Consider the following 13,953-nt stretch of genomic DNA (forward strand, 5'->3'; position numbering starts at 1 on the left):
ATTTCTCAGTAGTTTCTCATGGAACACATAAACGCTCAGATAACGGCCGGCCTTATTGACAGTGGTTAAACCCAGTAATATACGACTGTGGTTCGCTCTCCCACTGACTTACATACCTCAGTTTATAACACAAATTTATCAGGTGACACAAATGACAAAAATCAATCTTTATTAAAAGGATTGACATCGGTTTTATTTCCATCATAGAAACCATGGCCACTCCAAAGAAGTCATTTTACAAACACTAACAACCCACTTTGACCAGCCGTAGGTAATTGACGTAAAACAAAAGAAGAAAATAATTAATTGTCAGTAAAAAAAAAAATAGCTTCGGATATTAAATTTGAAGGCTTTGTCTCCAAAGAAGTATCGGGATTTGAACGCAGGGAGTTTTAAAACAAATTATAACAGACAAAATAATGCTCTTAACACCTCATTACAGAAGAGTAAGCATGTTTTGGGATTGGTAGCTTTTGTACGTTAGGACAAGTCCGTTAAAAATGATATTTTTATATTACTGTGTAATAACGGTGTTGATAAGCCTTCTATTATTGTTGTCAACAAACAAATTATAAACATGTTTAGGTCTTGCTGGACCATGAAATTTACTGCAAGTCAATAAGCTCTTTGGGATAAATGTTTTGTTTTGACTTTCAGAAACCGTTTACGCTTGGTCACTTGTGTGAAATAATAACTTAATTATTGGAGTACATGCACACGAGGAGGTATTCGACCCGGGCGCTTAATCGGAACAAAATGTTCGTTAAAATCTGTGTATATTTTTTAAACTTAACAAAATATAATATCTGTTAGATAACTTATTACTCGGTACTGTAGATATTTCATGGTTTTGGGTGTTTTCTTAGGCATATTTAATCCATTTTTTGAAAACAGATTATTTCTTTCCTTCGCGTGTTGTATGCTTCTTCGGCTGGCTTTGTTTAGTGAGATTGATTGTATAAGTTTATTTTATTTGCAATTTAAAAATAACCCCTCAGTTGCTTCAGTCAATAAAAACGTAGATTTCGTGCATCTTGTTTACATAAGGCTAAAACTTGTTATTGCTTTCGACCACATGCACAAAACTGCATTTTAATAACCTAGAATCCAATCTGGCGTACATTTGAACAGGTTCGTTCGATACATAAACTCTAAATGTCGGTCTCTTTTAACGCGGAAATATAGGCTAGAAGCTTTTTATCTATATTGGTTACTTCAACCCAACTGTTTATGACTGCATCGTTTTCGAAATCATGAGCTAACAGTTGTGTTGTTAGATTATCTTTCAAATCTAAGGCGTTCAAGTCAAGTTTTCTACCATAATCGTCCGCGCCACGCTGTGGTGTGGTTTCATCATAAGAAGGCTTCTTCGGATCTTCTAGTGAGTTTCGGTCTTTAAAACCTCGCGCAGTTATAGGTTTCCCTTCCTTTCTTCTTTCATTCATTAATAACTCTTGTTCTTCTTCCCGCTGTTCAAGTACAGGTGATCTTGCGCGCAACTTAAGAAAGTCTTTTGTCGTTGCCGGGGACACGTTAACGTCAAGGTCTTCGATTTCGAAAAAATCGTTCTTGGAACTTCCTTGTTCGTTGCAGTTATGATCTTGTGAATTTAGAGATGTACTGAGTGTCGCATTTCCGTTAGGTACAAAATCTTGAATTATGTCCGACCCTTTTTTAAGATCCTTTTTTCCTTTCCTTCTCGCATCTTTTCTTTTTCCAAATGACGCAAGGGAAGGTGTACTGGATTTTCGACCTTTTTCGGCCGCATCGCTGGATGAGTCTTCCTCGTTTGCGTGCTTGTACACTGCTAACCTAAACTTGCCACTTCTGTTTAAAGGATTAGGCGTTCTTTTCGCTGAGTAAACATCAGAATCACTTCTACGGCAGTCACACTCAAAGAAGCCTTTGAACACTTTTTTAAATTCCTTGTTCAGTGTCCCGTAAGCAATAGGATTCAACGCACTGTTCGCCATAGGAAACACGTTGGAGAATCGAAGGACATAAATACTATATTTGGAACTTTTCAAGTTGCCATAAGTGAACCACAAGAAGTTAATATGCTGTGGTAGCATACAGATTGCGTATAGAACTACGAGGGCGATGAGCATGTTAGTTATTTTAGAAGTCTGCTTCATTCTTTGCCTCACTGCATTTGCAATTGCTTGAGAACTTTTAGGAAGCAAGTGTATCGCGTTGTTCTGGCGAATTTTCATGGCGATCAAAACAGCTAAAACGGCTATAATTGTCAAAGGTAGAAAGTACTGAATCACAAATATAAAGTTCCAATAGATTTCCATGTAAATTGGTGCTGGCCAAGTTTCGTCGCAGTAGACCTTGCCCGGCGAAGGCCGTATCTCTCCCGCGACGAAAATCAGCGGAAAGCAGATCACGAGCGAGCTGCTCCAAATAGTCGCTAAAATAATCTTAACCATCTTACCACTTAATCGTGGTTTCATTGGATAAGCGATTGCTCTATACCTGTCGCAGGTTATGGCCAACAGTGTCCCAATCGATGCACACAAACATAGAGGAACAAGAATGTACACAAAGAGACACATGAAATTTCCCACTGCCCAGTTGTGATCGTTCTCGAACGCAGCCATCTGCGTCGGCAGATAAATCACCACGTTGAGCAAGTCACAGAGCGCGAGATTGAAGGTAAAGATGTTGTTGCTGGTCCGCATTCGCTTACGTCGGATCACTGCGGCGCATACTACAGAATTACCAATGACTCCGACGATGAAAACCACGACGAAAATCAACCTGAGAGTCCATCTCATTGGCGGAGGCTCGATAAAGTTGCCATTTTCGGTCGGTACGATCGTATCATTTCTGTTGTTCATGCTGAGGTTAAGAACGCTATCTACCAAGTACACGTTATCACTCTATCTGCGCTTTAAATGATGCTTTTTTGCTCATAGCCTGGGGTATCACTCAGAAGTTATGACCCGTAAAATTGTTGCTGTGAATTGAATTTGGCTTTTCCTTGAAGAAATCGTGTGATTTAATGAAGAAGTTGGTTACTTCTTGGCTCGTTCCATTGGCAACACATCATCTTTAGCTGGTCACTTAAGCATCGCTTTACCTGAAATTAAAAACACTTTTTAAATGATTCAACCACATAATAAAGGAATGATAGCAGTGTTTATCTTAGCTCCCAGTTCGGAAAGCTCTGATATGTAAATGCGTAAACTACTAGCAAATCTAATAGATAAAGAAACGTTGATAACTCTAATTATCAATGCCATGTTATACCAATCACCTTTGGCTGATTCTGTTCTGGAAATATGAAGTATTTGTGCAAGACACCCAGTTCTATTTACAAGTATGGAGAGCTTCAATTGAAAATCGATTGTCTTTCGAAGATTAAACAGCCTTTGAGCAAACACTAATCTGGTTTTGCATGTGAGACCTTTTCCCACTGTTTCATTGTGTTTCTCACCAAGCATTTGCTCTGTTTCGACAATTCGTTTTTAAACATCACAGCGGATTAAAGCGCATTTGTGTACTCTTTTTGTTTGTTTCTCGATTCACGTAAAACATCACCTTGTCATGCAACGAAAGAATTTGTAAGGCTGATTGAGGTGCAGGAGATTTTAATTAAACAAAGCTCATAAATAAAGATTAATTCCAAGTGCAGTCAGAGCCCGAAGAATAAACCCCGACATACACCCTGATTTAACCGTGACAGGAACCATTATTTGTACTGTAATTGTGTTGACCACCGTGAGAGTCGAAACGCAACTTCCAAAGCGAGTGATTGCACTTGAGCATCATCCGCACACATGCATTATTATTTCATTGATTTTATTATTTAATTTTATGTTATTTATACGCCTAAAATACTGCGTAAAGTTCCACTGGGAAATTAGCCTCAGTTTGATAACTTTCGACCACTTTTTTTATTGTCTGTCCTGCTTCAATACTTGATAATTTGTCACGAGACAGTCTACCTCAGTGGCGTAATTTAAACCATAAGCCTTGGCCAGTTCAGTTTTTAAACTTGTCGAAACAAACCTGTCTCAATACTTTCTCCCTTTTCCCACTTTATAGTAATAATTTTTGGGTCCAAACTAAGCCACTGAAGATTCCATATGCTTCTATTCAAAGTATTCAATATTACAATTAATCACAGACAACACAGAAACTGTCTGGAAAACGATGAAACCTTAACTTGGCTTTTATATTTCTTCTTTTATGGATTGGAAAAAAATCATCGAATCTTAAAATGATTTTTAGAATATGATGGGGAAAAAGCACTAAGTTTCGATGATATATCATGAAGTGGATATTTAAATAATTCTCTTTCTTTTTACGAAATTTCATTTTCGAAGGAAACTTGGAGGAAATCTAGAATTCATTCTAAGACTGTCCTTTTTATAGACTGAGGACTGTTACAGAAGTGTGCGTCTCATATCAGTAATGAGAAGTAAAAGACTGCCAAACCTCTCGAGTTTACGTACAGTTTACTAGGTAAAACAACTTCTCTTACAAGAGCACCAAAAATTATGAAAAAAATACCCTAAATTTCATTTTACAGTTTCTGAAAAACAAACAACATTTTGCAAAACAGTACTTATGAACACTAGCTCTAAGGGATTTCACCCATCATACTCAAAAATAGGAACTGTAATACTCTCTTCAAAGTTATTCTTCTGTCAGCTGCCTGCAGATTCAGTATTGAAACTTTAAATTGATTTCGCGCACGATTTGAACTTAAAATACTTAAAATTGAAGTAAGGAATAATTTCTGGTGAATTCTGAGCCTTTTGAAAGAAATCTAAAGCGTTGTAGATAGGTAAAAAGATGATTAAGTTCGTATAGAAAACTCTCTAGATAGCAGAAGTTTGTTGCGAAACCGCTTTGTCAAACTTTGGAACTTTAAGATCAGCCTTAAAAATCAAAACCACCATCTCAAGCGCCTTTTTTTTTAAATCTCATATGTAAGTAGCCCATTCTTACGATAAATATGAATCTTTTTCGATATTCTCATACATTTCCCCTTAATTAAAACATAGACCAGTCGCGCAGTTATGTGTGGGTGTCCTGTGGCTCATTGCTTGAGCGCGCTTAAGTTATCAAAATAAAAACAAAATCTCTGAAACTGTTTGTAAAACCCCACTACATGATATTTAAGTGTTTATTAGTTGACTAGTACGTATGTTGTTTTGTAAGTGACCACTTATAAAATAATCATCTTTACATACCTAAATTTGGAGGTTTTAATGTTTGAAACCCACGTGCTTAAAGAATGAATTGCAATAAATAAACCTGACTTAATCTGTAGAGCTACCAAGTTTTGATCTTGGTCTCCACTGCTAAGACATGTTCACAAAACCGTGTCTTCTCTATACAAAGAAACGCCGGTTTAAGCAATGCTTTTTTGTTTGTTGTTTGTTTCTACAATAAAGCTTGTGTTGGTGGTTTTACCTTCATAAAGTGATTAAAAGTATGAAGTCTCCAACAGTTTACAATTTTAATAGCTCCAGGCAACTGACGAAATGTAAAATTATTACTTTAGTGTTCTTTTGTCTGGGAGTACGGGGGGTTCAAGGGTAGACCTCATACTAAGAAACTGTTATTATACTGATCACAAATATTTCAATCGCATTTATATAGGTACGTCAGCCTTAATACGCTTTTACTGAATACTGGGACAGCGATTTTAATCCATTTCAAGGCGATAATTTGAAAAGGAAAAAAGCACGAGCTCTCTTTACAAATAGAGGCTACCAACCATTTTTTTCGTCAGTTGAGAATCAGATGCATATATAAGTGCTTTTGCTAATTGCATTCTTCTTAGAATCGCTGTTGGAGTTGAACAAATTTTTGAGTTTAAAAGTCATTATGTTGCAAGTGTAATGATTGAGCATCTCGTGTCCTTAAGACAAATTATTACTAGGTCATACAAAGCAAACTGACATGGCATTTGAATGGTGAATGAAAAAATCTGCCAAGGTAAAATTCCAACTAGAAATTTCATTTCTTGTGAAAGTTGAGTGAAGAGTTTTCTTTTGACTTAAGGGTCGATTAGAACCACTTTGACAAGAACAATTAACAGAACTATGGATGAAAGTACCGCTAAAGAAGTTTCATTTGAGTTATTTTTTATCCATGGTTGTTCGTATGCAATCTCGTGAATTAATCGCCAATAATGAAGTGAGACCAAATATTAAAGAATTTACCGAAACTTCTACAATATTAGATAAGAAGTGAAAGTCATAGGAATAGATTAGAGTAGATGTTCATTAATTAAAACTGAGATTTTAATGTCTTTATTGTTTAATAAATTCTCCTCGTCGGTTCCAGACATGCCGATTGAAAGAAGCATAGAGAAGCCGAGATGTGTCTCGATAACAAGTAACACGCTATCAACCGTATCTGTAAGAACTATACGATTGGGCCAGGTTCGAATTTACCATTTGGATTTACCGAACAGATAGAAATAGTAATTCTCCTTGGTGTGGCCCAGTGACATGTGGTTAAACACATGTTATGGTCAAACTTCGAAGAATTTAAGCTCTGAACACAGTTTTTATCACAATGGGTTAGAAAAAGCATCTAGTACACTGTTCTATCTTCCTTAGAAATCGGCGTTTCTTCGCAAAGTTCCGACGGAGATACTGTACATAATAGGGCCGTTTATAAGAGAAAAAATAGGTCCCGTCTTACATAAGACGAGTCCTAAATATGAGGCAAACTATCCCGTATAAACGACGCATTTCGTTTGAAATTTAGCTAAGACGCGTCTTATCTAAGAACAGCCCCTTACACCGGTTCTTGGCCAAGTCGCGTCTTAATGTGCAGTTTATACGAGATAGTTTGCGTCTTATTTAGAACGCGTCTAATTTTTCCCCGTATAAATAGCCCTAATGAGAAATTTGAAGTTCATTCTCGCCTTTCAACTACACTTAAGCTAAGGGCAAAGTTTAGGAGAGACCCAAGCTGTCTTTTGATCTGGAATATCTAGAAGTAGACTTCATCGTAATTGTTAGACCTGGTTCTGTACTTCCAAACAGCTTTTGAGGATAACTCAGCTCTCTACAATTCTTTACCCAGTCGCACTGGTTAATGGTCTTATGCAGCTATTGGCAGAGAGCGGTGGAAATAGTTCGAAGTTATGTTTTGGTAAAAGAACTGAAGAAGTAATCACAATACTCTAAAACCAACTCACCGATCGTGCAATAAGATGTCATGTTTCCTTGTCAGTAAGCCATGATAATAACGGCTTCCAGCAAAGAGCAAAAATTGTGTTGTTTGTTAATAATGATCGCTAAGTGAATAGAACACCAACAGTTCTTTTGTTTAAAACTATCCTTCGTTTAAACGGCTTCAATTGCTCGCCCAAGACACTGAATTCTCCATCTGTTTCAACACAGTATTATTAAAATTTCAAGAACATCTGCTTCTCTGAAGACATAACTTTAGCTGATTATCTATCCACTCCAATTAGATCAATTTAATGGAAGAGTATTTTTGAATGTATTTTCTTTTCATCCTGATCAATGCTTCTGTTTACTCTGATGTATTTTGCTTTTGGCAACATGATGAATGCTTCCGTTTACTTAATAATTTCAAACAGGGCGGATAAAGGTTGGGCGGTGAAACGAGCGCTCCGCTCTTCATTTAATGTGTGATGCGGAGTAGGACTGGCACGAGCGCTCTTTCCGCGCTTCCGGTGCGCTTGAAGGCAGGCGAAATTTTTCTTTTTGCGAACCGGAAATCCTATTTTCTTTCTGTAATTTCAGGGTACAATGTTAAATAGATAAATTCGTTTCATAATATTATCAATAAACAGTTTCATATGTTTGTGTCTGTACGTCTATAAGTTAAACTTGTTTGTCGTATAATGCCAAAATTTGAGTTTAATTTGAAAGTGTTGAATACCTCCTCCTTCCACTAAATATCACCTAATCGTCTTTGGCCGTTTCGTTTGCAAAAGCTTAACACTTCTTAACCTCAATTTTTACATATGTTAAACGGGGATAAATTTTGTATAACATAACAAAAAATTAGATTGATATATATTGATATAGTGGCGTTGTACTTCTTCAAACTTTGCTTCTCGGGTGCAACGCGCCATGGCGATTCGCGCAATGCGTTGCAAATCCGGCAACCGCATGTAAACAAAATTTATTGAGGTTAGTTGTAAGGTTTTTCCTCCGTTTTTCTCTCTAAAACAAAACAAGGTAAACAGTGAAAACTGAGGGGAAACTAATTTTGAAGTTTCGAAGAAAAAGAAAGACGTATGAGATGTTTTTTTCAAAATTAAAAAGAAGGATGATGGTGATTGAAATTAGCATAATTTCACCTTGCACGAGCTGCACGCATTCAGCAAAATACACGTCATCTAGTTATGAAACACGATCTGCTGTCTTTCAGTTTTGCCATGGATGACATTTTCCTTCGTGTTTTAGACAGTACTTAGCTGTTTTTGTTTTGGAATAACATCGACATTGGCGAGTAGCAAAACGAAAATATAATTCAGTGGTAGAGTCATGGAAGTAATAAAAGAAACCCTTTGAAAGAGATGTTTGTCTACTCCAATTCAACTAAACCTCCCGCAAAAAATAGCAATATTTGCCTCTCGGAGACAGCGTACTAGCACAAAGGAACGAGGAAGAAGTGCAAGAAAACAAATCAAGCTGCCATAATTCAGCGACAGTGTTTCATGTACAAACCACATCGCAAGCCCTGACCGAAGTCGAAAACAAGCGACATTTCTAAGCAGAGTCCCAGTCCACTGCATCACACCTTTTTGCTCGGACGCGCTCGTTTCACCGCCCTACCTTTATCCGCCCTGATTTCAAAAGTAAACGGTGCCCTCGATTCAATTACGGACCCGGCCGGATAGACAGCAGATCACAAAGCCATTGTGTCATCTTTGTTGTGCAAATGGAACTCGGGACTATTGACTTTCATCTCCAAGTTTTCCAAGTCAAGTCAGTCAAGGATAGACAAAAAAAGATCTACCATATTTATCTCGATAGACGATACTTTTTCATGTTAATAATAGGTGATTTTTTCTATGTATTGAACTGATGGATTGAAAAAGATGAGTTTCCACCTCCGTAAACTTTACAGTTTGCCGACGAGTAAACAACGAGTCATAATAACTCGGAGACAAAAATATTATTGTTTTGTTTATTTACGACCCTTAATATCATCTTTCAGTTCAATCTGTGGTTTTTCGGTGATAACATCTATAATAACAATTTTAAAACAGGTTAGGTGCGAAGCCTCTGGATTATGTATATTTAGTCGGTCAAACGACTGAATTACATTTTTTGTGACGTTGCTTTGTGAAAAAGTGTTAACACGTTAGCAAGTTTCTCCGAAAACTTTGCACGTGACTAGTCTACCATCTCTTTTTTTTTCAGTTGGGAAGTTTTGATCTTTTTAGTTTCTTAGGAATTGGAATACTAATACTCTTTGGTAATACCAGTAATTGGTTCTTAAAATATTTAAGTCGAAAAATGAGGAATATTTTGCATGAAGAAAGATTTTTTCAAAGCTTTGTTTCAATCACTTCCCCTTCAAAATGTTTGAATGACTCACCCCCTCCCCACCCCACAGAGAGGGAAGCATCGACCCATAATGCCCCACCCAGCCCATCCGGACAATTTCACGACGCACCCTCTGCACTGTCCAAGATTAGATTGTCCTCTGCCCAGGTTTCGCTCGTTCAATCCGGCAGCTGAGTTTTTGCGAAAAGTCTAGGAGTTTCTTGTCAGTGAACCGACTTTATTTCTGAGCTCTTATCAGCATGCAAACAAAATATGAGGTCACCAAATTCCCTTGCAGCCTGTCAACGAAAATCTGCTACCACAAATGTCGCAAAAGTGAACGTACACGATTTCTTATCAGCAATCATTTACAGCCATCTGGATGCGCAAATTGCTCTTTGGCGACGTTTTGCTGGAGGAGTTCAATAAGTATAAAAAAAAAAACAAAACAGATTGATATCATTTTCCTGTGTAGGGTGACGTAAAGAGGAAAAAAACTGCTGTTGGCATCTTTATAATAAAGGACTGAAACAACACAAGACAACCTAAAGAAAATAAATCTTGTTCAATAATGTCAGGCTTACAGCCAGTAATATAACGAAATGAGATATAAAAGGGTACAAATTAATCATTTCTAAAAACAGACACTGTAAAGATTTAGTATCACGCGCACTCTCAGCAGTTGTAGCATTTTTGTTTTTTATTAGTTAAAGAAATATTCAGCACTGCGGCTCTCTTTCGGTGCAGAGTCAGTCACTGATTCAAAACCTGTTGTTTTTCTTTAATCTAGTAAGTTCAATTTAAAATCGCTCTTCTTTTATTATGGTTATCAATAGTTAAGTTTTTAAAACCCTATTTCCTAGCGCCATCTATTTACTAATTTTACTGGAGCAAGTATGTTCGTTTGATTTGCGATGGATTCAATAACGATTTCAAGGTCCTCTGAGAGTATACTTCCGAAATGTGGTCTCCTCATTCTGAACGAGCACGTCGTAGGACGATCTCCACAGACGGACTGACAACTCAGATGAAGGTTTTAATCAAACTTACCTTTTTGGTCATGAGTCTCTCTTAGCTGTTTCTTTTTCGTCTAAACTCTTCACGACAGTCTGCATTTCTTCCTCTGGTTTTTGAGGAGAGCTCTATTGGCCAAAATCGTTGGTCTTTTTTGTACAACAGGAGTTAAATGTCCAGAAAACACTCCCGTGAAGTTTGTAACAAACGTTTTGATTAGAGACCTGTGTTCTGGAGTTCAGATGGACTTGATTTAACGGCACAATGCAAAATTCCTCAAACTTGAGCCGTCTTTCTTTGTTCCAACTCTCAGCCTACTTGCCAGATGTTTCGGATAGTAAGCGTGCTTCTTTTCTCCTTCTAATGATTATCAGATAAGAGTGGAAATTTTGATGATCGACTCTACTCATCTGCGCTCGCCGCCTTTTTTTGCGACTGAAGCGATCACCACAGCGCGCTTTTTGCGCTATACGGTTTTTACAGTTTTGAGCCTTTTTACTAGTGATATTCAATTTAACGTTTGTCCTAATTAGTATTTGTGTTCATTTCGAATAAAACAGATCGGAAGTATTCAAATTTAGTGCCGTTACCACACCAGAGAAAGCCGACCACTATATTAAGTCAAAGTAAACGATTTCACATATGTCGAACATACTTCCATGTTACAGAACCTTTGTTAACATTACTAACATGGCAGGATAAACAAGACCTAATCTCTTTTGTAATCGTTTTATGCGTGAAGAGGCGGGAAAATAAACTATATTTTGACTACCTAACACTTAAACAAACCCTTAATGTTTATTTCAACAAGGAAAGCGTGTGACCGTTGTGATGTCATATATACCTCTTTGCATGTATTCCCCTCGATAAGAATACTTATCAAAGGGCTATAAACTGATTATTTCTCGGTCTGCTATCCTGTTAAATCAACTAAAAACCGCGCAGGTGTTGACTATGTTGTAAATTAGAGAAAACAGCACGAACTCAATTGGGAAGCACTTTTTCCGCTTTCAAAGCTTATATTTGGTCGAGAAATTTCTTCAATATGGATATTAAGTTAGCAACGTTGATATTCTGAATGTATACGGTGAAAAGGAGATAAGTGCTTGTTTACTCTTCAAAGCACAACTTGTATGGTGTTAATTATCCTAATGACCCTAAATTATTCATTTCCTGCGTAAGAAATTCAGTCACGGAGAGGATGAAAACGAAACAATAATGTTAAAAGTAAGGCAGGGCGGCAATTTAAGAAATGACATGAAAAGAGACTTAATATTTCGTAAAAGATGATTTCCAGTGGTTGAAATATTAATCTATATTAACCTTCTCGAGGCACTTCAAATTGTACTTAAAACAACATGAGCAAAAACATAGACTTATCTCCTTACCTTATTAACTGGATTCTTAGGGTGGTTTTTTAAACCAAGACTTGATTTTTCCTTTGACTTAGTTTCCAGCACAGTTTTGCTTAAAGCTTAGTTTAACGTGATGATCGATGTAATATAGCTTTTATTCAAAGAAAGTCAGCCGAAAGCACGCGACGTCTAGTCGAGTCAAAACCCCTTTGTTCAGTTCTGGGAGCCGATCGCTGTAAAATTCCCCACACACATTGCACATGCTCAGCATGAATGCTAATTTGCCTTAATTAATGGGAGACGCATTTTAATTAAATGCTGTTAACCCCTTCACGTCTTTATCCGAGAATATTTTTCAAAAGACAAGAAAGAGATTGCATTGCCATAAGAGGAAAAATAACGGGGGTTACGTAACATTTATTTTGTCAGAGAGCACCGCAAAGACCTTAAATAGTCCTACCTTTTGACAGTTTATTCAGAGACTCAAAGGATAGAAATATGTTGCACATCTCTGTAATTAACCCTGTAAAGCAAAAGGGTTAATTGTATGGCCTTAGTGGTGACGGAAAAGATATCTCTTGCAAAAAGACAGGCTCGCCATTTGGCATTCTCGCTCACTCTCTTGTCATGTAATGCGTTTCTTTAGTTTGAGTCTGACGAGTCTCCGAGGCTGCATGATAGTGTTTCTGTGAATTTTTCGTTCTTAACTGATTTGTTAACAATGCAATCTGGGAGGAATTTTATCTACCAAGTTTAACTGGTTTCCATCACTCACGTGAAAAGAATATTAATAGGATAACCCCGTTCTTTTTTAAGAACAATTTATCACCAGGATTAAAGCGTCATCTTGAAGAGTGGCCATGAATGTTTTCTGTGGCTGACTGATAATAACGCCTTTTCAAATTTCTTTTAACTTTTTCAAAACAGCAGCTTTAAGCCTCTTTTGAAAATTTTTACCTCTATCATGATCCAGGATTTTTCTGTTTTGAAACGCAACTTTGGATCGTATGTCTGGGCACGGCCATAAAAACCACTCAAAAGCAGTTCAATATACAAAACGGGGGCATAGATAGCCTTTTCAACAACATTTCAAGGGTTAATGGAGCTATATGGCATTTGAATTTTCGCTGTGTAGCATTAAACCATCAGTTGCAAAGTTAAGCGCTTCAAAAGGAATCCATCCATTTTAATGAATATAGACAAAGTTAATATGTCTTAATCATGGGCAGAATGATGTTTGCGTATACTAAGGTTAATTATAGTTCTGGTTGGGGACACAAGCTAAGTATTATTTAACGCGAGAACAGCTACAATAGCAGCTTGCTTCGATAAAGTCTATGGCACATTTTTACAGCTAATGCCAGTGAAGCTCTCAGTTAACATAGTCATAGGATAAGTAGGCTTTTAGAGACTGATAATTACATGATACAGTATGTTACCTATGTTTGGAGCATAGATATACAATCAGAAAATCAATATTATTGTTTACCTCTCTTAATCAAGTCGAGTTAAATGAGCTCAACGTAAGTACCTCGTAATGGCTTCGTGATTTAGTGGCCGGAGTACATCTTCTTCCCAACTATCTTAGCGTCTGCAGCCAAACCAGAATATAGTTGACAATATAGCAGTCTATCAACGTTTATCGGCGGAAAGTGCCCTTATTGGCCAAAGTCAAAGGATTAGAAATTCACTAATTCAATTTTGATCTTTTTCAAATGTTAGAAAGAAAGATGAAACGCTTAGATAGAGTGAAGTGACAAATGCCATAATGACACGACTAAGACAAATAGAAAATGCTATTGTTGGAAATTTGATTCGAATGACCCAATTATTTTTGCTTTGCTATGATAATGATGCACCGCCCTATTACCGCGAAACCCTGTCAAACTAACGTCTCTTAAAATACTCAAAACCTTCGGGACACAATATTAGTTTTTACCAAGATGTGGCCCTCTCCTACTTAGTATTATTTCATGTCCTGTAATTAGTAGTAAGTGTTTGTAATTACCAAATAGGGAAAAAATAAAATACAAAAAAAAAAATACAAAAACTTCCGCTTTCGTTAAAACGTTTTGAAG

The 13,953-nt window shown here is 37.0% G+C and overlaps 1 protein-coding gene across 3 annotated transcripts; it reads right to left on the reverse strand.

Annotated features, from left to right (window-relative positions):
• Positions 1-194: 194 nt before the first annotated feature.
• LOC140953951 (galanin receptor type 1-like) lies at positions 195-13,470 on the reverse strand. Of its 3 annotated transcripts, none has more exons than XM_073403334.1 (2): positions 13,365-13,470; positions 195-3,085 (listed from the first exon to the last, which is right to left on the reverse strand). In XM_073403334.1, exon 2 carries the CDS (start codon positions 2,841-2,843, stop codon positions 1,152-1,154), a length of 1,692 nt encoding a protein of 563 aa, XP_073259435.1. In that variant the 5' UTR covers positions 2,844-3,085; positions 13,365-13,470; the 3' UTR covers positions 195-1,151. The 3 variants fall into 3 exon arrangements, with proteins under 3 accessions (XP_073259435.1, XP_073259437.1, XP_073259434.1); XM_073403336.1 differs by lacking the exon at positions 13,365-13,470 and adding an exon at positions 3,443-3,670; XM_073403333.1 differs by lacking the exon at positions 13,365-13,470 and adding an exon at positions 3,263-3,533.
• Between the last annotated feature and the right edge of the window lie 483 nt (positions 13,471-13,953).

Source organism: Porites lutea, chromosome 12 (genome assembly GCF_958299795.1).
Source record: "Porites lutea chromosome 12, jaPorLute2.1, whole genome shotgun sequence".
Taxonomy (NCBI): Eukaryota; Metazoa; Cnidaria; class Anthozoa; order Scleractinia; family Poritidae; genus Porites; species Porites lutea.